This window comes from Buteo buteo, chromosome 2 (assembly GCF_964188355.1).
Source record: "Buteo buteo chromosome 2, bButBut1.hap1.1, whole genome shotgun sequence".
In the NCBI taxonomy this organism is placed as follows: Eukaryota; Metazoa; Chordata; class Aves; order Accipitriformes; family Accipitridae; genus Buteo; species Buteo buteo.
In genome coordinates this window covers 62,266,158-62,294,022 of record NC_134172.1, presented here as the reverse complement: position 1 = coordinate 62,294,022, position 27,865 = coordinate 62,266,158, and the positions used below count along the sequence as shown (strand labels likewise).

At 46.4% G+C, this 27,865-nt stretch overlaps 1 protein-coding gene across 3 annotated transcripts in view; it reads left to right on the top strand.

The window, feature by feature from the left end:
• The window catches only part of NDRG3 (NDRG family member 3), a 64,314-nt gene extending 37,836 nt beyond the window's left edge, over positions 1–26,478 (top strand). For 2 of the 3 annotated variants that reach the window (XM_075057808.1, XM_075057826.1), the window contains 14 exons: positions 12,317–12,422; positions 13,123–13,243; positions 13,773–13,835; positions 14,169–14,229; positions 15,949–16,035; positions 16,596–16,652; positions 17,845–17,948; positions 18,350–18,415; positions 20,082–20,133; positions 21,584–21,631; positions 22,314–22,349; positions 22,442–22,493; positions 24,377–24,415; positions 24,922–26,478. In XM_075057808.1, the coding sequence (XP_074913909.1) occupies positions 12,317–12,422; positions 13,123–13,243; positions 13,773–13,835; positions 14,169–14,229; positions 15,949–16,035; positions 16,596–16,652; positions 17,845–17,948; positions 18,350–18,415; positions 20,082–20,133; positions 21,584–21,631; positions 22,314–22,349; positions 22,442–22,493; positions 24,377–24,415; positions 24,922–25,100 (1,071 nt within the window). In that variant the 3' untranslated portion in view covers positions 25,101–26,478. The remainder of the gene's footprint in view (positions 1–12,316; positions 12,423–13,122; positions 13,244–13,772; positions 13,836–14,168; positions 14,230–15,948; positions 16,036–16,595; positions 16,653–17,844; positions 17,949–18,349; positions 18,416–20,081; positions 20,134–21,583; positions 21,632–22,313; positions 22,350–22,441; positions 22,494–24,376; positions 24,416–24,921) is intronic. The other variant, XM_075057817.1, reaches the window with a different exon arrangement.
• The last annotated feature ends 1,387 nt before the right edge of the window (positions 26,479–27,865 follow it).

The following is a 27,865-nucleotide window of genomic DNA, read 5'->3' as shown; positions in this document are numbered from 1 at the left end:
TCGTGTGCATTTGCTGATGTCATGGATGTTGAATCGAAACTGTTCATTTTTTAATGGAATCATTAAAGCCAGCTTGTGATTGCTACACAGTGGCATTGACTACAAGATGTTTTAAAGCATCTTCTGTTGATTGTAACGAAATAACATGAAACGTTAGCAATTGAGGAAGGGTTTGCTTTCTCTGTATGAATAACAGGGAGCTGTTCTCACCAGCATTGAAACGTTTTGCCTAAGATATTGAGGACCATTGTTCTTCTGATTTGTACAATGAGTTCTTTTGTCCTCTAGTTCAAAGTGCTAGAGTGATATTAGTTACAACACAGAAGATGTTTTGATCTAGAAAGCAAGTTTTTTTAATGTCTGCTAAATTAGGAGCTGCTCCTAATCTTATTAAAACTAGTGTCACCACTAAAGTACTGATTTTGACTTCTGCTGACATTATAGCAACAAATACTGTAAAGCTAAAAATGATTAAAATGGAATTTTATTTTGGAAATTTTTTGTCATTATTCTGATTTCTTGGGAAGTTCTTCCTCTGATTCTTCCCATCACTGGCTTTCCATCTAAAAACTGTGTTTTCTGAAAAACTGCAGTGTTGAGTTCTGGAAAGCTTTTGCTAGCTGGACTGAAACATGACTTTTATGTTTAAACATATGAGCACAGTCCTTCCATGGGGTTTACTTAAACATTACTTTTGCTTTCTGTATGCTTGTGACAACAGTGTGCTAAAGAGGCTGATTATGCAGATGTGGTATTTGAAGTACCTGTGCTTTTTTGTTCTTGTCAGTGAGTTCTTACAGCAAAGCAAATGTATGCGCTTTATGTTAAGAAAGGGATTTGCCTCCTTCCTGCCTTCAGAAAAATGAATGGTGCCTTTCCACTAACAGTGACTGATCTGTTTCCATCCATTATGCAACTCTCTGAAACACAAAGTTTCAGAGCAACTAATGAGTAATTGCAATACTAGTTATAACTTAATGCAGTTACTCAGGTCTAGTTCCCAAGGACATTGAGGGTTTGGAGACACAGAATATGGCCTACTTTCTCTTCTTCAGGAGATTTTAAGATGTTCATAGTCTTCAGCAAGATACCGAAATGTAGTTTGGCACATCATGTCAGCAGGTGGACTGTCCTTGGCTGGAAACATGGCCCCTGGCTTATCTTCCAGGTTGCCTTTAGGGGTTAAGATGATCTGGGGTCTAGCAGTCACACAAAATATTTTTGGACTTGCCTGTGCCATTGCACATTCAAGTCTTCCTTGTGTAGGATTCAGGTTTACAAAGGCTGTGTGTCTGCAGATTGTGGCACCTTGAGCCCACTGCCCAGGGGATGGAAGAGTGCTAGAGACATCAACCTGTTCTGTTTGCAGCCCATGGGGAAGGCTGCATACTCTACTGATACCCTACTGACTCAAAATAGTGGTACAAAGTGCTGGAAAAAACCAACCCACTGCCAGACTTGGGCAGATGAGAGCTGATCTGCAAGTGGTTTAATTCACCCTGAACTATTATGGATCTAGGCAGGTCCAATTTCCTGCATTAGCTGGGGAAGGGGGGATTTACCCTCAGAGCAGGAGTAAGAAGGACCACATGTTTGTTCTAAATCTGTGCTGGGTGCCTTGCTCATGACATTGGATACTTGACCAGAGTGCAAGAAAGTTGTGGCTTTAACTGCTTCTTGTAATACATAGGCAGGGCAGGAGATGGAGAAGTACATCTTGCTCCATCCCCAACACATAGTTGTTGTCATTAATTGCTTATTGGCCTCAATACTGTGTGGTTGTAGGAGTTTGTGATCTCTGATTTGGGAACACAAACCCAACCTGTCAGCTGTAGTCCTGTTGTAGGTCTCTTGAATTCAGTTCATTTGACAGCAGAGCCAGTATCTGTCCTCTGGCAGAATCTGTGTTTTGGAGGTGACTTGCCATTTCTCTCTGGCTGACACAGAGTATTAGAACAGGTTACAGGTACACATGAGGTTTGTCCTTCAGCATCACATGCCTTTGGAACAGGAACACAAATGCTTGTTTGTATACACAGCAATAGGTTGGGGATAGCCCAGCAGCACCTCTGTCTCCTGATGGTTTGGTGTTTGTGTAACCAGATTACATACCTCGTTCTTCTGCTGCTTTTGATCCTCACCCAGCATTTCTCTAATTTAAGACTTAATCCAATTACACAAAGTACTAGAAACCATTGCCTGTTTGCATAGATTGTACTGTGTTTTCTATTAATAAATTTCTGCTCTGTATGGAAATGAATAATTTAGTTCAAGATGTTGCCTTAAATCTGATTTAGGCTTGCTTCCTACGCAGCTGTCTTCTTCAGCTCTACTATTTCCAAAATAATTTTGTAGAGAGAGGATGTGGTAAGCACTTACCTACTCAACTGCATTAAGGTCAGTGGTACTGTAATGGTAAGAGTTACCAGATGGTGATGTTTTACAGTCTTACAATATTTTTTTCTTAGCTTATAGGCATAGTTTGTGGTGGTGTTTTAGTAATGTGTAGAAATTTGAGGGCAGCTGTTGCAAAGAGCAATACAATGGAATCTCTACTTTAATCTCTCCATGGTTAATAGCTGTGATAGGTTGCCCCAGAAGCACGCTGCAATTGTTTTCCACCTTTTCCAAGACTGGTGAAGATGACATTAAGTAAATAATAGCTGTAGCTACAGTATCCCTGAAAAAGGGGGAAACCTGACCTGAGTAATCTGCATCTCCTCCACCTCACAGCAAAGCAGCAGTGGCAGTTTTCTTTGGCTTGGGTGAACCAGGACCTGAGTGTCCTTAAACTGAAAGGGTTTGGGGGATATTTCTAGCCCTCTACTAGAACAGACATTCTACAAGCTTGAGCAGAATGTGAGCAACAGACACATTGCTGCTCTGTGTTCTGCCAGATTTGAATGTTAAAAAGAAAATAAATAAATTGAAGGGATTTCACAGGTGTCATCTTTATTGTCGGTCCCCAAATTAAATCAATTCTCAGTTTTTCCATGGAATTAATTTTGAACTTTGAGCAGCTTCACATTGGGAGTAAAACTCATCTGGTAATGCCAAAAAAGCAGCTTAATAAATTAGTTTTGAAAAGCACTGGTAATATGAATTCTCTTCATTAATCATTCCCACTGTGAAACAAATGGTTTATTTCAGACTTTAATAACTTTTAAAACTTAAGTTCTGGATCACAGTCTGACGTGGAGCTGAGGGAGCATGGCTGGAATTTGGACTGCTGCAGTCTGGCACCTGGGTACCTCTGCTGCCTGGGACTCTCTGGAGCTCAAGGCATTAGCACCTCTGGAGCTGCTGTTGGATGCCTCATTCCTTCACTCAGAAGTGTTTTTTCTTAATATGGGAAACTTTCTGTGGCACCTGTCAGTGGCACTGCATTGTTTCCCTTTCTGGCCAAAGGCAGAGGGTGGCAGTCAGAGATGGTTCCCCCACCTGGGCATGTGCCCACTTCTTCCCATAATCAGTCCCACAGTAAATTTAGACTTTGGTAGTCATAGTTGGATGTGTGTTTTCCTCCTCAGTTTAAGGATCATTCAAAGATGTTAAGGCCAAATAGGATAATGTCCCAATCTAGTCTGACTTTCTGGAGCTCCCCAGCAAGGAATACCTCTGTCCTGGTTTCAGCTGGGATAGAGTTAACTGTCTTCCTAGTAGCTGGTACAGTGCTATGTTTTGAGTTCAGTATGTGAAGAATGTTGATAATGCTGATGTTTTCAGTTGTTGCTCAGTAGTTTTTAGACTGTAGTCAAGGATTTTTCAGCTTCTCATGCCCAGCCAGGGCACCTGACCCAAACTGGCCAACTGTGTGTTCCATACCGTATGACGTCCCATCTAGTTTAGGAACTGGGAAGGGGGGGGGCAGGGAATCGCTGCTCGGGGACTGGGGGGGGTGTTGGTCAGCGGGTGGTGAGCAATTGCCCTGCACATCATTTGTACATTTCAATCCTTTTATTACTACTGTTGTAATTTTATTAGTGTTATCATTATTAGTTTCTTCTTTTCTGTTCTACTAAACTGTTCTTATCTCAACCCACGAGTTTTACTTCTTTTCCCGATTTTCTCCCCCATCCCTCTGGATGGGAGGGGAGTGAGTGAGCGGCTGCGTGGTGCTTAGTTGCTGGCTGCGGTTAAACCACGACAACCTCCCAGCAGTTCCTGCTTGTGTTTAGTCTCAAATGTTTTAAAGCTGCAGTTGGGTTGTCTTTAACACCTTCCAGTGTCTGAGCCTTTATGGTTCACACGCATTTCATTTTCTAAAGTGTAGGGCTCTTTGACTAAGAGCAGTGATTCTCAGGAGCTGGGACCAGAAAGCATATAGCAAAAATCACAGGGCTTTCATAGATTGTCAGTAGCACTGGTGGCCTTTCTCTGGCTACTATCTGTTCTTCTGCCCAACTCCTACCTGAAAGTATATCTTAACAGTATATCTAAGGCAAGTCAGTGCCTCTGCCACTGTGTGTGCGCTCTCAGTGCTTACCTTCCATGTGAATGAGAGATCCTGTGGCTGCAGGGTCAGTTGCTGTGGTTTTCCGATGTAGTGGGACAGTGAATCCAGCACTGCACTCCCACTTACAGGATTCTGTGAGACCATCAGCTCACTGGACATGGGGCAGGGCATAGCACTTCATCATCAAGTCAGCCAATCTGTAACAAGAAGTTGCACCCAAAATCTCAGTGCTGTTTTGTTTCTGCCAGTGGTTATTGTATTCTTGTCTGAGAACACAGGAGAGAGTTGAGGTCCCTCTTGGTGGACACTGATAGTGGAACACTAATAACTGGATACAGTGTACAGGAAGGAGAGGGTAGATGCAGGTGGTGGTAGAGGGTGCAGGTGGATGTTAAAGGAAGCTTGTTGATCTGACTTGGTTCTAACTAATGTCAGTGATAACTTAGACTCCCCTTAGACTGAAATCCCAGGCCTAAATAAGGAACTTACGTTTTGTCTGTAATTATGTGAGTGAAGGCCTAAGATGGTGATTAGAGAAGCTACAAGGCTAGGAGACAGGGCAAGGGTAAGAAGCTTCAGCTGCCCTGTGTCAATTAGACAGATGCAGCTGTGGGACCACAAGCTTCTATGGGAGCAACAGGTTAGGGAGCCCCAGGGAGGAGAAGGCCACTACTGACGTGATTCTGAGAAGGGCAGAGAAACATGTTCAAAACAGTGTCTTCGGAGAGCTGTTCTGTTATAGGAACTGTAATGTGCTCCAGATCAACATCTTGGGGAAAAATAAAAAAAAACGAACCATGGAAAACTTCACTGGTTTTGCACTCAAAGTTCAAAGCAAGAACTGCACAGAAATGGAGAAGCTTATTGAAAATAAGCTAAGCAGAGAGCAAATGCCCACCATCTATCACAGCAGACATGAGAAATGGTGCAGAGGAGCCAGCATGACTAAACAGAAGGGCATGGAGGCTATTGAAAACAAAAAAGCATTCTTCAAAAAGCTGGAGAAAATGGAAAAGGTTATAAACTTTAGCAGATTAAATACATGAACAGAACAAAGCAGGCAAAAAGGAATTCTGAGAGATGACTTGCTAAAGGGGGAAAAAGATAGTCCTGTTTCAGACCTATTGGAAATGGAACCATAGGAGAGAGTTTGGAGAGTGCTACTGACTGCTCAGGCTCTGAAAGGAGGACCTGGGGAAGATCTAGCCATAGCAGAAAAACTAAATTTAAATTTTTCTGCATGCAAGCTTGCCACAGAGCAGCTCACAGAGGCTCTTTGTGGGGAGTCAGCAGTGACCCTGCCTTAAACTGCAATGCCTATTGCAGAGGCTGTAAAAAAGATAAAATATATGCTTTTATAGCAAGTTGCCACAACTGAATCTATCAGTCCAGGAGTTTTACATCAGTTTAAGGATGAAATAGTTGAGTTAAGTGAGAGGTTTTGCTCCTCTGTTGAAGCTGCCATGGTGTCTAAGGACTGCAGTGCTTCACCTGTAAGACAATTTTTAAAACAGATCCAAGAGGAATTCTGGGGATTCACTGACCTGCTGTACCAGACAGACTGGTAAAACTAGCAAGGAGTATAGTGGGATGAATTATGTGGATAAATATTGGGAAAGGGTCAACATGGTTTTTGTAAAGGGAAGAAGTCCTGCTCTGCAGAGGTGTTGGAATCCTTTGAAGGAGTCAGCAACCATATAAATAAAGGCAGTTCAGTTGCTGCAGCCTCCTTGGATTTCCAAAAGACAAGACCCCTTACCAAAGGGTGTCCTAAGACATATGTCTTAAGGGACTTAGGCAGCCATGTGGTCAGAGGAGAGGTCCTTTCATGGGTGAAATATTGGTTAAAAAAGAAAAAAACTCCAGCAATTATTTTCACAGTTGTTTGAGATCACTAAAGGAGCACATTAGAGTTCTGTGTTGGGACCTGTGCTGCTTAAATCTACTCTTAAATGATCTGGAAAAAGTGATGGAAGGTGCAATGGCAAACTTTATCTGCCTTTGGATAAACATAAAGTGTGATGCACATTGAGTAAAACCATCCTACAGTGGAATATAAAAGGGCAGCCTTAAGGCTGATGATAACCCACAGGCATAAGGCCTTAACGTTGCAAGAGATGGATGAAAACGTCAGCTCAGGGTTCATGGCTTTCAACAAAGCAAATGAATTCTTGTTTATCAGGAACAGAGAACCAAAGCATCCTCATTGTGCTACCATGTAAATCTACAGCACACCCATATGTGTTTGACATACTGCCAGCCCTCTTGTCTCAGAAGGAACAGAGCATGATGGGGCAATTTTGGAGAACAGCAGAATGGTTAGAAAAAAGCTGCTCTACCAGGACTGGCCAGATTGTCCAGAGCACATCAGCCCAGAAGGGGGCAGGTGAAGGGGAATCGCAACAAGCTGTTAGGTGAGCACTGTTGTGGGTTATGGAAATGGCATCAGTTTTTCTCCATCTTCCAAACCAATGACTGGGGGATCTCATGCAAAACCAGCAGATACAAGGTGGGGAACCAAGTGGCTCTTCACCCTGCACATTGTTAAGTTTTGGCTTTTCTGGTCACAGGGTGAGGCAGATGCAAAAGGCATAGGTAGCAGGGGGTGACTGCCCAGTTCTCAGAAGAGAAAGTCAAAGTGAAGACCATACCTCCAGTTTGGGAAGTCTCTTTTGACCTACAGATTACTGGAGGTTGGGAAAATTAAGCAAAACTGTTACTTCCTCAAACACTTACATCTTGTATCACTACACGCTTGCTCTATTTTATTTTTCCACAAGGACATGCTCTTAAAGTCAGACTAGGAGGCTAGCTGCACCTTTGGTCTGACCAGCTACAGCTGGTCTCCATACCTCCTGATCCTCCTCCATCATTGCTCTTCTCATCCATGCCCTGAGGGAACTGCTAGTTTTTGAAGCGATGGTTCCCAGCTTATTTTAGTTGATCAATAGTAGCTGCCTGCACAGGACTAGTGTCTCTGCTCTGTGTCCCCAGCAGCAGGCTGCTGTTCAGCATGTGTGCGTCACAAGATTTGCGCCTACAGCCAGTGAGAGCAGGCTGCCGAGAGCAAGGCTGCCTCTGCTGTTGAGTACCCATTTACAGCAGGTTGTCTGTAGTTGCTGTTTGTTTTTTAGCTACTGTACAGATAAGGGCAGAAGATAAAATCTCTTCAGAGAAACCTCTGATAAAGTTTCCAGTCTGTAAGTGAAAACTAAATTTTACCAAGCTTTTCAAAACACAACTGCAGATCATCATCTTCTCTCGCATTCATTGTCCTTATTTTGCAGACTGCACAGTTGTTAAAATCTGGCTGTCTCCTGGCCATGTCTTTTCCACCTGCCTTCACCTATCACTGCTTCCCTGCACTATGGACCAGATCAGTGTTCAGACTATAGCTGTAGTTCGCTGCAAGGTAACGATCCTTGAATCTCCATTCAAGCTACTCTGCTGCAATGTGTCAAAGCTGGTCTGAACAGAGACCGGAAACGAAGCGTGCCAGTGTCTAAGAAGCAAAGATGACAAGTGTCTGATACTGTCCAACGCTACATTTCTACATGAGCAATGGGCAAATACCAGGAGAGAATATACAGAATTGTGGGTGGGCAGCGCTACATTTCTACATGAGCAATGGGCAAATACCAGGAGAGAATATACAGAATTGTGGGTGGGCAGCATTACAGAGGCAGTGTGACACAGGAAGTTCATCTTGGTGGGTGGCTGGCAGGGAACGTGTATGTACAAGAAGGACGTGAAGAAAGCGTGTTTGGCAAGGGCAGAGGGTGCAGCCTGCTAAGCTGCTGTTTTCTCACTGAGTACTCTGGTACCCATTGTAACTGGGTTATTCTGCTCCATGTTTGGAAGAGCAATAAACCAGTAGTGATATAATGAAATAATAACTTTTTTTTGGCCAATTCAAGGTAGCAGTTTTATCTTATAAGTGTAGAGACTGTCATTGCCGTCTTAAGCATGATACCTAAGCTCTGTATTAAGCACTTGCCTCATGCTGTCCTTTGGCTTTGATATGTGGGAGAGAGCTGTTTTGGAGAAAAGCAGGTGACAGGGAAGTCCTGTGCACTGTAGTTGTGTGACATCTGAAAATGTTTTTGTCCTTTGTAAAAGCCCTGAAGCTACAGGGCAAAATTTCAGAGAAAATAAGGTTCACTGGAAAACTGAACATAGAATTACCTGTCGGGAAGTTAGGGGTAAAACTCAGTCTTATTTCTCCAGGTAATCTTGAAAAGGAGATCAGCACAATGTTGCAATGTGTAGCTAAAAAAGTGAATGTAGAAACCCTTATCTTGAATGTAGTGTCTGCGACTTGCTTTGTAGAGCTTGGAAAAAGCCTTAAAAAAGTAAAAGGCTTTAACTAGAGGAAGCAAAGGAGGGAGGCTGCTTCCCAGGAGGAAGATTTCCACCTTGCCTGGGAACTAGCAAGAGAGAAAAGAAATAACCTTAAGCACTCCCAGTCTAAGGCTTTGTCACTGTACAGGGCAGAGTAAGAAGTTTGCACATTTAGCATCCTAAATTTTTTAAAGTGCTACTTGCTGAGATTTGTTAAAGATGAGATTTCTTAAGTTGCTTCCATCTTTTGCGGACATATCTGAATCACTAATGTGATTGAAGGAGTAGTGAGGTGAGTACCCTTCAGATTGGGCTGGTGCCTGGTGGTGGCATGAAAAACCTCTTGACAAACTATCTCATTTCCCCCGATTGCAGTTTACATTATCTGCAAGGTCAAAGTAAGTTGGAGAGCAAGGATTGTTTTTTAGTGCAAGGAAACTCTTTTCCTTCCCTACTAGAGAGCTAAGACCCAAGCTGAACTTCAGAAAACAAAAATGCAGGGTGTTGCAATATGAAGCACGTTGAGGTGCTTGAACAAAAGCTCTGAAGAGAGGTGGGTATTTCTGTTTCTAGTACCTTGTCTAGTATTCTACCTAGTGGAAGCACATGTGACCTTAGTAGTAAGTTTGAATGTAATTCCAGAAAAGGCACTGTATTGCTGACTTTTTTTAAGAACATCAGCTCTTTTGTTGACTTCTATGCTTTTCTCACTGTTGGCTCAGTTTGGGTTTTGTGCTTCTGTTTGATAGTCAACCTTTTGCTGCTGCTTATAAAACCCTCCCTAGTCCTCTGGAGATGCAGTTTCATGAGACGTGAGTCAGTTTAACTGGCCTCGTGCTCAGGGTAGGGTTATTTCTTCTACCACCCCATGCACTCCCCTTGGGCTCTGAGCCAGAACCAGCATTTGCCAGACCTCTCTGTGAGCTTCTTAACTCGGTGACCTGGCAGAAATCTAACAAAGTAAGATTTAAAAAAAAAAATAAAAGGCAGCTGGATAGTTTCCTGTCAGGTCAGTGAGTTAAAGCTGCTTACGGAAGAGACCACAACTTTCAGAGCTGGCAGAGACACCTGCTTTTAATGGCAGTCAACCACTTGGTTAGCTCAAATGCATAGGGAAATGCAGTTGGGGGTTGCAAGCTCCGGCTGCTTTGGCCCTGGCTGGGCTCTTCCATGAGTTTGTTGTGCTTTGCCGTTTCAGCCATGTGTACTGCCAGTCACCACCCTTGGCCTCATCCAAAAGTTGCCGCTTTTGTTAAAGGGCTTGTTAACACCTGCAAACTTGGAGAACGCTAAAATGAGGGCCACTGCTATGTCTGCACAACATGTCCAGCTGGAGTGCAAAACAGGACTTTGCCCAACTTAGCAGAGCAGCGCTGAGAAGACAGGCAAGGGGCAGAGCCTGGTGGTTTTCCAGAGGCTCAGGAGGTGGAGGCTGCACCCTGGGCTTCCTTGTGCACCCTTGCTGCAAAGGCAGGCAGTCCTACTGCATGGACCCAGACTCACTTTGCACACATGGACTAGTCATTTCCTACCTGTGCAGGATGCCTTGGCCCACAGCCCACTCCTAAGGAAAAGTGAGCTGGGTGAGCATCAGGCTGGATAACCTCACCTGCTCTATTCTGTTGCCTGTGTCTCCTGCAGGCAGGTCACTGCTGCTTTGTAGGTACTCCAGCTTCTCCAAGTGCACAATGCAACAGCTGCGTGGAAGTAAAATGCAACCCCTTTCTGGAGACGAGAGTAGTCAGAGGTGTCTCTTTATCTTTCAAAGCTAAGCTGGAGAAGGCTTCAGGCTACCTCAGGTGATCTGGCTGTGGCAGCTTCCTCCTGTTGCCACACTTCTGGGGGAAGGGGAGAGGCTTTGGAGCCCCCAAACAGAAGTACAGCTCAGGGTAAGAGGAACTTTCACTGCAAGAACTAAATCAGTCTGGCTCACAGGCAGCCCTTGGGAGGGGTGAGGTGAATTTCTGATGTGCTGCAAGCTAGGTACTCTCAACTGTCCTGTATTTGGTCTAATCACTTTCAGGTTATTGGAAATTACTGTTTAAAAAAAAAGTTAACATACTTTGTGTAAACTCGTAAAAAATATTTTTGAGGTTGTAATGTCCTGTCTTCAGGCTGAAACATGAGGCTATTCCCTAAGTAGGTATTATTTTAATATTAAGAAAATAATTGGTCCTTTTTACACTGTCTGTAAGTCAGAGCATGTCTTTCCTTTGATTTCTGTAGATGAGAGAAAGGACTTACAGGTGATATTGTGTACACAGCCTTACTGCCATCTCTGCAGCTTTTCCAAAGTCTGTAGTTATCCCAGATCAGCGTTTGTCTAAATGTGTTTGCAGCTATTTTAGTTAAACTCAGATAACTTTGTGGGCATTTCTGTGTTCATCATCGTGAGGCTGTGGCTTCTGTTTCTGCACTGGACAAGTATTGGAGAGGTACCCAGAGGTCTCATGGTCCTCTTGCTCTCTTACGCAAGGTGCAGTGCAAAAAGCCCTCAATATTTTGCTTGGGAAAAGGCACATAGTTTTGCTGGCAAATAATCATGAAGCAGGTCATGAAACTGCTTCACTGTACCCAGCTGGAAACCAGCATAACCTCCTGTATCTGTGCCAGCTGCTGGAAGAGCCTAAGGGTGTTTTACTGTCACATTACCAAACCTGGTAGCAGGGAAAAAAAGTGCTTGGTTAAGGCACAGTGCTCAGCCTTCCCTGGGGTGACAGATCAGTGAACGTCAATGCAGCAGTGTGCTCGAGACCTGATGGGCTATTGGCCAAATGGCCAAGGTGGGACTGCAGTAGACAGGCAGCCTGGGAGAACAGGTATGTGTGGATCTGCATCTTTCATTTTTATTGTTGTTGAAAGGAAAAGCTGCCACCCACTCCCCTGTGGATAGATACAACCTCCCAGGTAGCCAGTGATTGGATCTGCAGAGTTTGGGTCTGCTGTCCCAGCCATCTGCCTGCTCTGCATTGTCATGCTGTTTCGAGAACTCTCTGGTAGATGGTTCCCAGGGGCTGGGGCTGCTGCCAGCCTCTCAGATATTGCTGCGTCCCCTTGCATCAGCTTGCCCACAGACAGGACATTCCCAGGGGTGTGGGTTGGAGGCACACTGAAAAGAGACTGTGGGCTGGTGGGTTGGAAGGAGAGGGATGCCAGCTGGGGAGCGCAGGCTTGGCTATGGGAGTGGAGCTGCATTTGTGATGCCATGAACCCCTAGAGACAGATGGACACATGACACCCAGCTTCTGCTATGGTGCAGCAACATCACTAAAGGCCGTTGAAATGAGATCTTGGTCACAGGAAGACACAGCCCCAAACCCTTCACACATCTGTACAAAAGCAACCTGCTTTTGGCAGTGGTTGGAGAGAGAGATTTGAAAGGATTGCAGATTGCAAGAGCTGTGCATAGGAGAGCAATGTTAAAGTGTGGATGATGCCCTTGCTGCTGGCCCTCAGTTAGGGTTCCCTGTAGCACAGGCAGCACACGTAACACTGAGGCTCCTTCTTCTCTCTCTGCAGGAACATGACATTGAGACAGCTTTTGGAGTGGTCCATGTCACCATGCGGGGCACACCCAAGGGGAACAGACCTGTCATCCTCACATACCATGACATTGGCCTCAACCGTAAGCCCTTGCATTCCCAGGACCCTGAAAAAGTGGTTGTTCATGGTATTTGCTTTTGAGTGTGGGGACCAGTGAGACTGTCCTCAAGCTGAGATGAGACAGGTCATTCCAGTGTAAAAAGATAAAGGTCTGCAGGAGAGAGAGTATGTAGCATGCCCCTGTCCATTCCAGCAGCCCTTGAAAGATAGGGCCAAGGTGGAAACGTGGAAATAGGTCCACCCACCACAAGATAGTGCTCTAGCTGACTTCTTGCACTGTGTGACAGAGCTGCCAAAAGGCATCTGTTCCCTGGATGCTGGGCAGGTGAACCAGTCCCTTCTACAAGGCTGCAGCAGTGTGTTTCTAGCAGGCTCAGTTGTTCTTTCCACATGTCTTCCCACCCAACATATAGTGTTATGTTCACACAGGTGCTCCTCAGTATGTACTGTGAGTATCTTAAGTGCTGCAAGGCCCTATTTTCCTGGGCATGCATGCTGGGGTGTTATTTGTCTGCCTGCCTTCCAGTCGTGACAATTACTTTGCTAGGACTTGCTGCTGCGTTGCAGTCAGGGGGACACAGCAGCATGGATCACCCAGCATCCATTGCCCAGCAGACTCAGCAGGGGAGTTGGGTTCATGCAGGTGTGTGCCGTGGTGTTTGGAGGGTGGGTCGCAACAAAACTTCAGGAAAAGTCTCATTTCTTTTTTGTTGTTGTTGTAGACAAATCCTGTTTTAATGCATTCTTTAACTTTGAAGACATGCAAGAGATCACTCAGCATTTTGCTGTGTGCCATGTGGATGCACCAGGCCAGCAGGAAGGAGCCCCCCCATTCCCATCTGGGTAAGAGCTCTGCAGAAACCCTTGTTGTTCCAGATGTGGTCTGGACTGCAGTCTGGACTGAGGTAGCATCCAGTTTAAGCCAGCTGGGACTGCTAGGCTGAGTGTAGTAGCAGGCAGCTTTCAGGAGCAGAGGAAATGGGAAGATGAGGATGCTTCCCAAGGGGCATTCAGGGAACTCTCCTATTATTGAGGCGTGGGTAAAGCCCTTACTAGTGGTGAGTGCTGGTACCAGCTTTCTGACTTGAGCATGAGCCCAGCATACTGCAATCTAGCTGGTATTCCTTGGTCCATATGTCCATCCTCCCACAGAAGCCCGACTGCCCCAAAAAACACAGCTCTGTGTTAAGTCTTGCTCTGAGGTATGGGATCCATGCAGTTGGCTGGAGTGTACAGTGTCGTCGTGAAATAATCACCTGTGCACATGCCTGTCAGATGTTCCTTGTCTCTCCTACATTGGGTAGAACTGGAAGGTAACCTCTGTCAAGCTGTATTTGGAGGTGCTTTGATTTCAGTCTCTCTCGATTTTCAGGTATCAGTATCCCAGTATGGATGAACTGGCTGAAATGCTGCCTGCTGTTCTGACGCACCTGAAGTAAGTCTCTGAAAGGAAACGGGGTGAGCCAGCTAGATACAGCCATTCCAGCACCTATCTCTATCTCTCCTTGCAACATCTGATATGCTTACTGAGTTGTCCTAAGAGGCCTGAGCATGTCCTAACCTGTCTAACCCTGTCTGGTTCTTATGCTGGGAACACTGTCTGCCACATGAGACAATTTATGGCTGCTGCATCATTGCTGGATTGTTTTGAGAATGAACCATAAGTGAACAGCTGGATGCAGTGAGGGGAAAGAATTTGCCTCTAGGGGTGCTTCAGCATAAGTGAGCTTAAGTTAGCCTTGCTGATTGTGAAATGCCTATATTTCAGCCTGAAAAGCTTCATTGGGATTGGACTAGGAGCTGGAGCTTATGTCCTCAGCAGGTGTGCAGTAAGTATCTCTTCATTTCCTTGTGACTTACATGAGCTGTGGTCCTCCACTGTTCAAACAGACCATTTGTGGGGCATGGGCAAAGTAGTAGTCAGTAATTACAGTAAGCCTGCAGGGAGCCATGTGAAAGCTACTTCACATCCAGGTGGTTAAATTGGAGCAGCCAAGATTACTCTCAAGCTATGCCAGACATGGAAAGATTGTAATGTGATGTCTTTGAGTCAGCAGAGCCCATCCTGACTGCTAGGAGTATCCAGCCTCCTGTCTTCACAAAGACTGGCTGCATTACTGTATGCTGTTTCCAGTGTTTGTGACACCAAACAATTGATATGGTGATGTGCTGTGAACTAGCGCTGAGGAATGTGCTTTTTCACTGTAAGGAAGTAGATTTTGCATTCCACCCTTTGACAAGAGTCCTAACTTAATCTTGGTACATACTTCTACATTTCTCTCTAGTGGAGCGTTTATAAGTATGTGAAGTCAGTGGACTTAGTTTAGCTACTAAGGAATTTGCCTGAATCTTTCAGAGACAGTGTTAAAAAAAATACAGAAATCTGACAATCTCAGTAAAGTTTGCTTCAAGTAGTTGAGCGTGGAGAGTTGCTGATTATCTAGGACATTACTGCTGCTTAAAGCCACTTTACCATGCAGCTGCCCCTCCTACAGAAAGTTCTCTGCTTCCCATTTCCTCCAGTCAGGGTTGAGCCTGGGGCAGTGTGAGGCACTGGTGTTTGCTCTGTTACTTGCCTTTTGTATCTTGTGTAGTTTTCAGTCTTGCTAAAGAGAAGATCATGCAAATAAGCCTTTGTCCTCAGCTCACTGAAGTGCCAGAAAGCCCTTGCCATGCTGCCTGGATTGCAGACAGTTTCCTGCTGAGGACAGAGTTGTTTCCTTCTGCTTAACTAGTGCTAATCTATACAATGGAGCAGAAGAGCAGCTGTAAAATTTCAGCCTTAGAGTGAGGCTAGAGCTCAAAGTTCTCTGGTTGTGTTAGATTGCTGGCTTTGTGTTTGCAAGCCGTTCTCAAAGTATTTTGTACTCGTGCTCCCCACATGCATACCCCAAGGTAAACTGCAGGGTGCTGGGAATGCCAGGCTGGAGCAGGGGAAGGGGGGGCAGCGGGCTGGGGGGGGGCAGCGGGGGTGCCCTCTGGTGAGCCAGGTGCCCCTGCAGCTGGGGCTTCCCAGGCCTCTGCTCAGGCTGTAGGTCGTGCAGGGCCTCAGCACCAACTCCCATGCCATTTGCCAAATCTTGCCATTTTGCCACATCTCCACTGGGAGACTGCCTCTTCCTTCAGGAGTGGAGGGAGGTGCTCTCTGGGCACAGGAGTTTGTCCAGGTCCTTCCTGGAGGTGCCAGACTGGAGCAGAGAGAGTCACTGCTTGCAGCCCTGTAATACATGGGAGCCTGAGCAGGACCTGCGGCTGCACCAGAGGCATGGGTCACCAGAAGACGCTGCTGAGACCTGCTCAGGCTGCAGGTGCTGTGTGAGCAGTCAATCCCTCAGTGCCAACAACTCAATAGAGTAAGGTCTGGCTGGGAGCCAGCTTTGGGCCAGACTCTGAAAAGGCCACTGGCTGCCTGGCACAGGAGCTCCCCACTTAGTCTTCATTTTATTCTGTCTTCCTTTTGCAAGAAGCTTTCCAGCTGCTGCACCTGCTGTTGACCAATGAGTGGGCTGAATCATCTTTCTGAGTGTGCCTGTGCTCTCTCCCCACAGCTCAGCCACCCTGACCTGGTGGAGGGACTCGTTCTTATTAATGTTGATCCATGCGCAAAGGGCTGGATTGACTGGGCAGCATCCAAGGTGAGATTCTCCTTCTCCTGCACATCTCCTCTCCTCAGTGCTTAATGAACAGTGTGTAGAGTAAGAAGAAAAAGGACAGAGTACAGGAATTTGTTAGTTTATGGCAAAAACTGTACAATCTCATTTCTGTCCCTGCTGCATTCTCAGTCTGGGTGTAGCATGGCCTCCACCGTAGGAGCAGGGGTGGGTGTGATCATATGTGAATGAGAAATCCTGGTAAACTGCTTGGAGATAAGTGGCTGTTGAGCACTCGGCTTTCTTCTGATTTAGTACTCATGCTTGCAGGCTTCATTTGGCTGAGGTTGAATGGATCTTTTAATTATTCTGTTATCTGGCCACTTGCAGTTATTCAGGGTTCCAGGATTCTGGAGACCTGTGTTGTGCATGCACACACTTCTTTGGAGCCTTGCACACCCACCCCAAGCTTCAGGCATTTGTTTCTTATATCACTTGAATAGTTTCTTTGTTATTTTCTTTACTCTGAGGAGCTGCTTTGAAATTTGTAATGAAACTGCATTTTCAGTTACTCTCCCTCCTCCTCATTTATGGTCACTCTTCAGTTTTCAGGCTGGACAACTAACATAGTGGATATTGTCTTGGCGCATCATTTTGGCCATGTAAGTACCCAGCAGGTGTTAATGTTGCCCTTGCAACTGTACATGGAGCTATAACTTCTGTATGTACCTCCTCTGAAATAGCTCTGGTCCATCAAATAAGGGTTGCCACAGATAGTACTATCTTCTCTGTGTGTCAAGCTCACATCAGGGCTTTGCACACTGTGGGGAGCACACACATCCTCATGCTTGCCCTGTCTCCAGACATGTTAAGGAAGTAGTGTCCCACACACTAGTGCTCTAATTCCTGTCTTTGTGGTGCCCAGGCAACTGTCTGCAGAAACAAGTGGCAGCTGGTTCTCTGTAGCCAGCATGGAAGCATTTGGGCTGTGGGTAGAGCACACATCAGCTGGGAGTTGACAGTGGGATATTGTATGTGTCGAGATGTTGAACTGCTGCATTCTGCTCTTCGTCTTGCCCTTCAGTTTCAGCAGAGGCAAACCAGCCCCTTCTGAAAACTTTGCATACAGCAATGCCTTCTGTTTGGAATTTGCTAGCTCCCAACCAGCAAGATTACTGGGCAACTGAAAGGGTGTGTGCCTCATGCACACTATATGTGTCATGCAGCAGATCAGTCCCTGACCTGAAGCCCTCCTGCAAAAACACACATCAGCACTGGAAAGAGTCACGTGGCTTCCTCCTGCTTAGAGCACATGCTGTTCTCTTCCTGCTTTCAGGCCCCTCCATTATCTGTAGTGCTTCCCTGCATTCCCTTTTCTCTTGTCTCTCTCTCTAGCTCTCATTGGAATGGAGTTTCTTTGTAGAACTGCGTGTTGGAATTCAATTTTCCTCTGGCCCCAGTCTTGGGGCTTACCTATAAAGCTTTGCTTCTTTAACATTAAGCATAAGACCTTCCTAAAAAAGAGTGATTTGTATCTGTATAAGCATTACTAAGGCTTGGGAGCTAACTTATCCCATCTCAAGATACTTTGTACTCCTGCAGCAGCATGTGAGCTGCCATTTGTAAAAGCGTAGTCACATTACCAAAGTATGGCACATAACAGTCATGTCACAGAAACACTTCATGTAGCCTAGGTACTATTGCAGTCTGAAGTCGCTGCCCTCTGTGTTACTGTTCACAGGGGAATGATGTGTATGGAGGCAGTTTAATGCTTCAGTATTTTTATGAGTATTGTTTCTTTACTTGTGAAAAAGATGAAGTTCCCTGTCTTTGAATTCTTCTGCTTTTGTACAGGAGGAACTGCAGGCAAATCTAGATTTGATCCAAACATACAGGCTTCATATCGCACAGGACATTAACCAAGATAACCTTCAGCTGTTCCTCACCTCATACAACAGGTACAGCATACCTTTTTGCCTGCTAGATTCCTCCCGTAGCTTCCCTGCTCAGTAGATTTGCTGCCATATGTATTATTCTGTTGGATATAATGTCATATGAAGCTTTGTCCTAAGCCTAGTCTTCAGCCATTATCCTGAGCCAAGCTCAGCCCTCATGCCTGGATGACCCTTTCACACCTCAGTAGATCATCTCTCTAGGCACACAGCAAGCTTGCCATGAGAGCATGGATCCTGTTTTCTGGCGGTGACTGCTGGGGCTCCTGCACATGGCATGACACAGGGAGTGATAACCTGTTGCCTGGGTGCTGGAGCTAACACTCCTGATTGGATTTTGTATGCTCCCATGATAACCAGTTTCCTCTGGTGAATTTGATGGAGAATTGTTCTGTTTTGTCTTTCAGTCGTAGAGACCTGGAAATTGAGAGACCAGTTCTTGGCATCAATGAAAATACTGCAAAAACACTCAAGTAAGTTGCTCTGAATCAGCCTGTTCAGTTACTTATTGTGCAGTCCCTTCAGCAGAAAAGCTGTTGCTGCTTCTAAGCAAGAACCCCACAAGCCCAAGCACTGGGAAGACTGTTCAAGACAGTCCCAGGCTGTAGTGCAGTGCTGTCAACTAGAATGGGGCAGATTGGTGTCTGGAAGCCCTGTCATTAAGAACACACTGAAGAACACACTTCTCCAGAAGGCAGGGTCAGAGGAATAAATGTATCTACCCAGCAGTCACTGTACTTGCTGAACTGTTAGTTTGGTTGTTTTGCATGAAAAATGAGGGAGGCAGGTTTTTGTTTGTTGCCACTGTCTGGCTTCCCCCACCTTGCTGAAAAAAGTTACCTGCACAATTCTCCCAGAGATAGCAGTGGGTTCTGAATGCAGAGAATGCAGTGGTGTTTTCCCAGTGGCAGTGACTCTCATCTGGGAGGGGATAGTCTGTGCAGAGTACAGCTGAGAAGGGACAGACACTGGAGAACTAGTAATAATCAGCTCAGGGCATGTATAAGTAAATTTTCAGATTCCAAGCAAGAAAGCAAAAGGGGCAAATTATCTCCAACATCCAGAGCACGTGAAGACCGTGAATTGCAGTGCTGAGGCAGGATGCCTAGGCTGGGCTAGAGACTGCTGCCCAGGCTCTGCTCTTCACTCCTTGGAAATTGTATGGACTTCTGCTCCTGCCAGTCCCAGGAATGTTTTAGGTTTCCACAGCCAAACCCTCTAGACCTTGGCTAATCTAAAAGTAGTGGATTTCCCTGCTTGGTCTCCAGGCAAAGCCAATCGTACTGCTCTCTGTCATGCAGGCAGCTGTAAGCCACAGACCACTGTCTGTCCATTCAGGTGACTCACAGGGATCTGCAGACCCTTAAAATATTTCTTATGGAAGTGTGGATCTCTGTGCCAGTAGACTTGCATATAGATCCTCTGTCTCCTTAGAGGTGGTACTGCACTGACTCTGAGGTCTGTGGCTCACAGCCTCTCTAGTCAAATTTTTGTCATCTAGTCAACACACAGAAGTGGGGCCTCTAGCCACCCCTTTCTTACTTTGATCTGTAAATGAATAGTGTAAATTCACAGACAGTTGGTCAGTGACCTCCTGTGTATGTTTTACACCTTGAATGTTAATTGTTCTTCTAAAATTACAATAACATATAAAAAAGGGTATGAAAGCACAAATTTGCCAACTGAGGCTTTGATATTGTGACATTTTGATATATTCCCTGACATTTTTTCTGTTTCTTTCTAAAACTCAAACCAAAATACAGTGCAGAGCAGTAGCCAGCCTCAGAAGCATTAAACTCCTCTGTTGGATGTGGTTATTCTTAAATTCCTAACAGACATTAATTTCAGAGAGCACGCTCTTTTATGCAGCCAGGGATGGTGTTTCTCCCAGACCTAGGCACATCTTTTAACATGTGTGCAATAGTAGTGGCAGTTGATGTGCATGTAGGGGACAGCATGGGTGTGTGTGCAAGTCCTGGAGGATGTTTTTGTGCAACAAAATGCCATGGTGTGGTGGCCAGTAGGGATTTTGCTGAGTGTTGTTAACATTTCATAAGGCTGTTGGTTCACACAGCTCAACTTTCTCAGAAATCCCTTAGATGCACTGTGAGTAACAGCTCTGTTTTGGGTTTTGACCAGGTGCCCTGCCTTGCTAGTGGTTGGTGACAACTCACCTGCAGTGGAAGCAGTGGTACGTATATGTGAACTCTTTCGTCTCATGACATTAGCCCCACAAATCACTTAGCAAACCTGCCTCACCCAGCAGTGCTTTCAGCTTGCCCAGAACTAGTCACAGAAAGTGGCTCTTTGTCCCAAGCTCTTTTCTAGTCCCCCAGCTATTGAGAACCGTCAGCCATGGGAGAGCTGAAGCTCGGGAGACTTAATGGCCCCACAGGGCAGCTCTAAGGTGAGGATGGCAGGACCTGAATAAGGGTTGCTGTGCCTAAGCATCTTGCTCGACAAATGATACAGAGTACCCTTTTCAGGAACTTGCATCTTTCCCCGAGCTCTGCCGAGCTGCTGCCGGGAGTTCAGTTCAAGCAATGAATTACTGTTCTCTTGCTGTTGTGCTGAGGCTACCTGGGGTTTAAAAATTAGCAGTGTGACTGCAGTTCCTGTGGTGGGGAGTCACACAGAGCTCTGCGGAAGCACTGCATCACAGGGAAGGCAACACTTACAAGCATCTCCTTCCTGTTGTTCTCTGCAGACATCTATAACCCCCTTCCCTCTCAGCACAGTTAGAAATGGGGCATGGCACAGTGCAGTGTGGTTGTGGTGGATGTTGCTCCTCCCCTTCAGACAGTGATTGTGGGGAAACCAGGGGTTTGTGAACAAAAGCAGTTGTCTTAAGAAACTGTGGAAGAGTGTAGGAGTCTCCTAAAGCAGTAGCTTGGACCTAGGAGCTGTGCATGCAGGGCTTTTTCTGGTCATGGCCTGTTGCCTTTTCATCAGTCTGGTCTGGAAGTCTGTTGCCTTTTCATCAGTCTGGTCTGGAAGTCTTGAGACATTCTACAGGTTTTGACTTTTGCTAGGATACTATCCCTGAGGATTCTCATTGCTTCCTAGCCACAGCTGGGGGACAGGATGGGGTCTTCTGGATCATGGCTTGCCGATCTGGCTGGCCGGGTTCCCAGCTCATGACAATCTCCCCTGCTGGGGTTGCTTTTGCTACAGGGTCCCCACCTATTCCCTTTTCGCAGCAGCCTTACAGAGAAGAAGTGGCTGTGGCCTCCTTGTCTGGCTAGGGGATTGAGTGATCTCCCTCCGGGCTGCACTGCGCAGAAGTCTTCTTCCCTCCTAGTCTTGCTGTTGGAGCCCAGAAGGTGCTCCAGGGTTTCACAGCACATCCCCCAAACGAGAGGATGATTTCCCTTGAAGTCACAGCCACATCTCAGAACAGTGACATTCTGTCACCACAAGGTCCCCTTGGATGGGAACACCTGCTTTTCCTCCCTGCATCTTTTGATCATTGTTCTCCTCCTACATGCCCTCTGCTTTCTTGCTCAGTCCTTCTTGGCCCCAAAGAAGCTCCCATTGCTGAAGACAGCCACTGCCTCTCATGCAGCTGCCTTGCATTTTACATCTGACTCTTCAAGTTTTCTGTGTTATATCATGTCCCTCTTTCCTCCTTTTTTTTTTAGGTTGAATGCAATTCACGTCTTGACCCAACCAAAACTACCCTTCTGAAGGTGAGTGCCACTCCAGGATCATTCCAGCCTGCACAAAGACATTATTTTTGCTGAGGCCAGCTCCACTTAGGTTTTTGCCTTCAATACATTTAGTTTTAAGAAGTTTGTGGACAGTCATTCCAGGCTGTGTACTCTCCTGCGTGGAGTCAGACTTGGGAGAGAAGAGTTTGTCAGGGTGTCCCTGAATCCCTGCTCTATGGCTACTTCCTTGTTATCTTCAACCAGCAGGGAAGACCTGCTGAGAGTTAGCAGAGGTGCCCTGCCTCCACCCTGCTCTCTGCCAGCAACAACACCACTTTTTCTAGCTTTACACCAGTCCTTCCCATCCTCACCTATGGCTCTGCAGTGTGCCAGACAGCTGCTGTATAAAAGTGCAAAGTGACAGGTTTGGGAGGAGTGGCAGGGGAGCCGGGACAGTGAAGGGTTACTCCTGGGCTTCTACAGTATGGCCTGAGATCACTCGGTAATGCGGCCTCCAAGGTGCTGGGTTCCTTCAGCAACAGGTTCCCAGAAGACATATCACCAGGCCTTGCTTTTTGGCTTTAGAGACAAGGTGGTAGAAGTGTGCCTCATGTAGCAGTGCAGCCTGGTGCCGTCAGCCCCGGTAGGGTGGGCAGTGCTGGCATGGTGCTGGGATTGTCCTCCTGGGGTGGTTCAACCTCCCTTTTGTTTCCTGTTGCAGATGGCTGACTGCGGGGGTCTGCCCCAGGTGGTTCAGGTGAGAAACGCCTCTTGGCTCTCCCACGGCATTTGGGTTGTATGAACGCCCTTGTTCTGCTCACACTAAAGCCACACTTTCTGTTTCCACAGCCTGGCAAGCTGACTGAAGCCTTCAAATACTTTGTACAGGGAATGGGCTACAGTAAGTGGCAAATACAATTTTCTGGTTTGGAGCAGTTTTGTTGTAAAGGGAACTCAGCCTCTCTGGTCCATCTGAGCCCATTGGCATCTGTGTCCCCACCTGTGAGTTAGTGGTTGCCAGGAAATCCATTCACGCTGGAAAATCAACTAGAGTTCTAACAAGCCTTAGCAAACCAATGCTGTTCCCGGACATGTGTTTAATCCGCACTGCAGCTGGAGCGGTGATCCCTTTACGGTTGCTCTGGTGTTGTTAAAACCTTTTAAGTCCGTCTTTGTGCTAGTCCAGAAAAGTGTGCTCCCAAGAATGGGGAATCTTCTGAAATCTTCTGTGCATACCTTCTCCAGAGGGGAAGGATTTAGCAGTGCAGCCTCACAGGTATGATGGGTACATGAGAGCTCCTTCCTTTCTCCTTGGACATACCTATTTCTTTCAGACTCTAACCAGGGGTAAGCAATATCTCAGAATGAAACCCTCTAATGGGAGAACAGAGAGCTGGGTGACTTCTGAGACACCCAGGGAGCCCAGAGGGAACTGTGCTTTGATCCCATGCATGCCATGCCCTATGGCTTTCTTCTTGTGCTTGGAGGCAGAAGACATTGTCTCCTGAGTGTGTCAGGCTGACAGCTGTTCAGCTCCCCTGCCCTCGGCACTCCAGAGACTGGGGGACTTCAGGAGAATGGCTTCTCAGTGCACTAAAGCAACTCTGTCTCTATTGCAGGCACCTTGGCACAGCTTTGTCTTGCCTGCCAGGGGCCAGGGCTATGAGTTCCCTTCTGTGGATGATGAACCCTCAAAAGCTGGAATCATGGGAGGGGTTGGTTCATGTGGCTGGTTAACCACTAAGATGGCCACTGTGGTAGCCGTGACACTCCCAATGGTCTCCACATGGCCAGAACTTTGCCAACTCATGGGCATCAGGACTCAGAAGAAGCTGTCCTTTTCCTTAGAGCTATGTGTAGTTGATGTGAACATAGCAGGACAATCATGTTCTCCAAGGCTGGCCAGAAGGGCCTGGTCCTGCAGAGGAGGGTGACATGTGAGAAGGCTCCCTCAGCCTCACAGCCTGAGAGCATTTCAGTGTTCACTTCTCTTGTGTTCCTGGCATTAGTAAAGTCAGTAAGTGCTGTCATCAGAGCAAGGACTTCAGCAGCACTTTGGGGGTCAGTTCTCTTGCAAATAGGATGCACAGCACTGAGAAGGACAGGGGGTAATTTTCTACTTCCAGAATTAGTAGCTACTCCCAGAATGGTTTTCCTAACTTCAGTGGGCAAGACTGTGTTGGCACTGCTGAGCTTGGCCAGCAAGTCCTCCTCTCAGGGAGAACAAGAGAGAATCAAATAGGCAGCTTGCCATTTCTAGAAATGCACAAGCCAGTTCCTCAACAGCTATTCTTGTGCCTTCTGCACATTGGCTAAAACAGTTGGACCTGCCTGTGCTGACACTGCAGGTGGAAGGTAATGCCTTGCAGTAGGCTTGTAGCAGAAATCTGATGCTGTCAACTGAATGAAGGACATGAATTTCTGTTCTGTATCTGGAGTTACAGGGTATACCCTAGTTTCCCCGCCACAGGAAGATGACATCTCTGTTGAGCAGTTGTGGTGTGTACAGTGGAGAGGTAGGGTCACCAGGTGCATTGCAATTTCCAGCTAAAGGCATTGAAGAGATCTGGCCCTGATGGATTTTTGAGTCAGCTTGGCATCTCCCCAAGATGCTCATTAGCAGTTGTGTTCACAAATACTGGGAGCTTTCAGCACAATGTGTGAGCTGGGAGTGGAAGGGAAAGTAGCTGGGGATCCCAGGAGCAGTGCAGCTGCTAGTCACACACTGCAACTAATTGGCTCTTTCCTGTATTCATCCCTTTCCTTGTCTCATGTTGTTTCCAGTCCCTTATGTGCAGCTCAGCCATCTAAGCACTGAGTCAGGTACCTTCAACTGTGCATCTGCCTCAGCCCAAGTCTGTGTACTGAGTTGAATGATTCTTTGGGTGCATTGCTCTGTCTCGGCATGTCCTGCTGGCCTGCTGTGGGCTAGGCTGATTTCATTGTACAACTTGTATGCTATGGTTTTTTCACCTTTCATTTGTATTTTGTTGATTGTTGCATGACTTCAGCTCTGTGGTTTTCTAGAGTGATGAGACTGACTTTCAAAAGGTCATCTACAACAGCTGCCTTGGTTTGCACAGACACTCACCATGACTGCACTTGCAAATGATCAGTTACACTTCTGGCATTTGCTCACCTTGGACCTTTTGAAATTGGGCCTTAAACACCTTGCTTTAGACATGCAAATTTTGGCAGTGAAGAGTGAGTTTTCTTCCTGAGGGTAGAGCTCTTTTTGTGCTTACCCAGTGACACTTATCTGAGTGACTGTGACACTTTCTCTAGGAACTTTCTCCTTTTCTAAGTCCCACACTTGCTCTTTCTTGCAGTGCCAGCAGCTAGTATGACCAGGCTGATGCGCTCCCGTACTCACTCCTCCTCTAGCGTGGGCTCTGGCGACAGTGTCCGCAGCCGGTCTCATACTAGCAACCATGGTGAAGGAAGTGCTGGAACCCCAGAAGGAATTGACCTCCAGGATGCACCTCAAACCATGGAAGTATCCTGTTAGGCAGGAGCCCCTCTTCTGGATTCAGACAACTCCACTCGCCCCCACTGAACCCACTCAGAATCTAGCATTTCATCCAACATGGCATTAACTGTTCTCTAACTTGTGCATGCCCATCTGAGCTGCCACCTCCTTGGTAGTCTGTACTTGGCATTACTTTGTTCCTTTCTGTATGCCCTTGGCATCAGAACCTCTTTAAAACTCGTTAACATTCCGCGGTCTTAGTAAGTCACGTTACTGTACATGCTGATACCATCTCCTGTTTGTGCTGTGTATCAATCCAGATGACAGCCATTGTCTCCCCTGTTCATTTAAATATAATTTCCGTGGCTTTGTGAGGTTTAGAATTGCTTTCTAGTTGTGCTTCTGCTAAAGGATCCTTGTGGTGCAGTTGGTATAGCATCTGTGGGATGTGGGAAAGCAAGACCATGATGATACGAAACTCCAGGCACTGGAGCAGGTGATGCTCTTTGGCAGAGCTGTGCCTGGAGTGCAGAACCCACCAGAAGGTCTTTGTGTTCCCAGGACTCTTGGCGTGCCAGGCAGCCATGGGGAAAACAAATGGTCAGAAATACTGTCTTGGTCTCATCTCTGTATGTGTGTTAAGAAGGAGCAGAGTGATTTCTTACCTGAGCCTCCTGAAAGGCAAAAGCAATTAACAAGTCAACTTAGACTAACCAAGGTGCACTATTAACCGAGTACAAGGGATTAAACTACAGCAGCCCTGGCTTCCAGACCACCTCTGCTGGCCCTCCCCCTCTCCTGCGGGAGGGCCAGATGCATTAACACCTAGTCACTATTCTACCCTGGCACAGGTGAATCTTTAACATCAAGTAGGTTGTGAAGTGGGCAGCAGTGCCCCTTGCCATGTGGAGATCAGAAATCTCCTGCACTGCCAGCTCTGCTTCCCACTGCTGCCAGCCCCAGGCAGAGTGTCTGCACAGGGTATTAACTGAGGCTCAGGAAATACCACTGAATGTAATGATGGCCAGCAGACTCATGTTTGTGTGAGTCAGGTCAGAAGTGTGAGCAGTGAATGCCTCTGTGCAGGTACTATTTACTGTCTGTGGAATTCACAATTCTGCTGCCTTTTTACATCTGGCCAGGTCACAGAGGGCGGGAGGCAAATGCCTGCTGCATGCCAGGGTCTAGCTGTTAATGGGAGAAAAGGGATGAGTGATCAGGCTACTACAGGTCTCAGTAGATGAGCAAAACATCCTTTCTTAACTGTTGAGCAGTCCTGACTCACTGGGAGCCAACTCCTCTGAGGGTCACGCTCACATTCTGCTCCATTTCAGGTAGGGAATGAGACTGGTAGGCTCTGCCTGAGGGGGACTTTGTACCAGTTACTAAATAAAGCTATAACTGAGTTTCATTGTTACCCTGTGTGCTCATGTTGTTTCTCTTGGCATGACCCAAAAACCCGGCCGGTTTTGTCAGTTTTGGCATCTCTTACTGTGAGAGGCAAACTCTTTCCCATGGAAGGGGTAGCACTGGCCACCACTTGCCAGAGGTGTCCTTGCAGCCATGTGGGAGCAGCGTGGTTGGGTGGCCCTGCTAGAAGAGGCTGTCTAAAGGTGCTGAAGAGCTGGCTTCAGCGTAAATGTAAAAAGAAACTTCCAGCTTTGACAGAGTGGAGACTGAACAACAGGTTTGCTGCAAAACAGGCACGTCGCCAAGAATTGCCTCCAAACAAAGGTGAGCGCTAGGAGCTGCCTTCCCTGGTGAGCAGTGATTTGCACCAGCGTGTTACGGGTATAACACATAGTTAACCTGTAAACTCTGTGACAAGCAGTGGTTGTGACACAAAAAGGCAGAGGGCAGTTTGGAAGGCAGCATGAGGTCTGTTCGCACGTCTGCCCCCTGCACCGCAGCCAGGTGCAGGTGGAGCAATGCGTAGCAGCCGGTCATTTAACACAACCGTTTCTTCATCTTCTGCTTTTCAGATCCAGCTTTTACTCTCAAATTTCAGATGTCTGTCATCTTGACTTTCACAGAAAGCTAGCTGGGACTGAAGAGGGGTTAAACTGTTGGTCACAGATTAGTCCCGGTCTTGTCATGCCCACAGGGTGGGCTCCCACAGCCTCCTGCTTCGACTCTGAAGACCTTGGGGGATGTCGTTGCAGGAAGTGAGACAAAGTGTTTTCATGAATCACAAACTGAATGAAAGGTGAGAAATGGGAGCAATCGGCCAGTTGTATTAATGAGCAAGTAGTGAAGTGACAAAGTGATTAAATAAACAAAAACGTAAGTTTGAGTCTATAGAAGACATGAGACTATCAAAGAGACCAGGCCACCAGATACCATGTGACGTTCATTGCTGCTAAATGCAAGTGCTGGATGCAAAGCAGTGTATGCAAGAGAAGACCTGATGTATGTGCAGCACTGTGATTTAATGCCAGCTGACTACACTGAGAAATGGTTCTTCCTCAAGTTCCCATATGAAAATACAGCAACAGACCAAAAGAAAGGCAAACAATATTAAAATGACAATGAAATGAGTTAGAGGAAATAATACCACAGCAGGGGTTGGTGCGAGCGTTTATGATGATGTGGAGCAGGAGAGCTCAGAGCTACCAGCTGCCCGTGAACAAGGAGCCCAAGAGAGTAAATAGATGAGATTTTAGCAATTTGGAAGGGGATGGTTAAGAACAGAGCTTTGTTGCCATGGTGGTTCATAGGCATAAGCAAGGCAAGGTTTGTAGTGAAGGCTGTCATATACCTAATTACCCCAAGGAGAACTGGAAAAAGTAAACTTGTTTTCACAT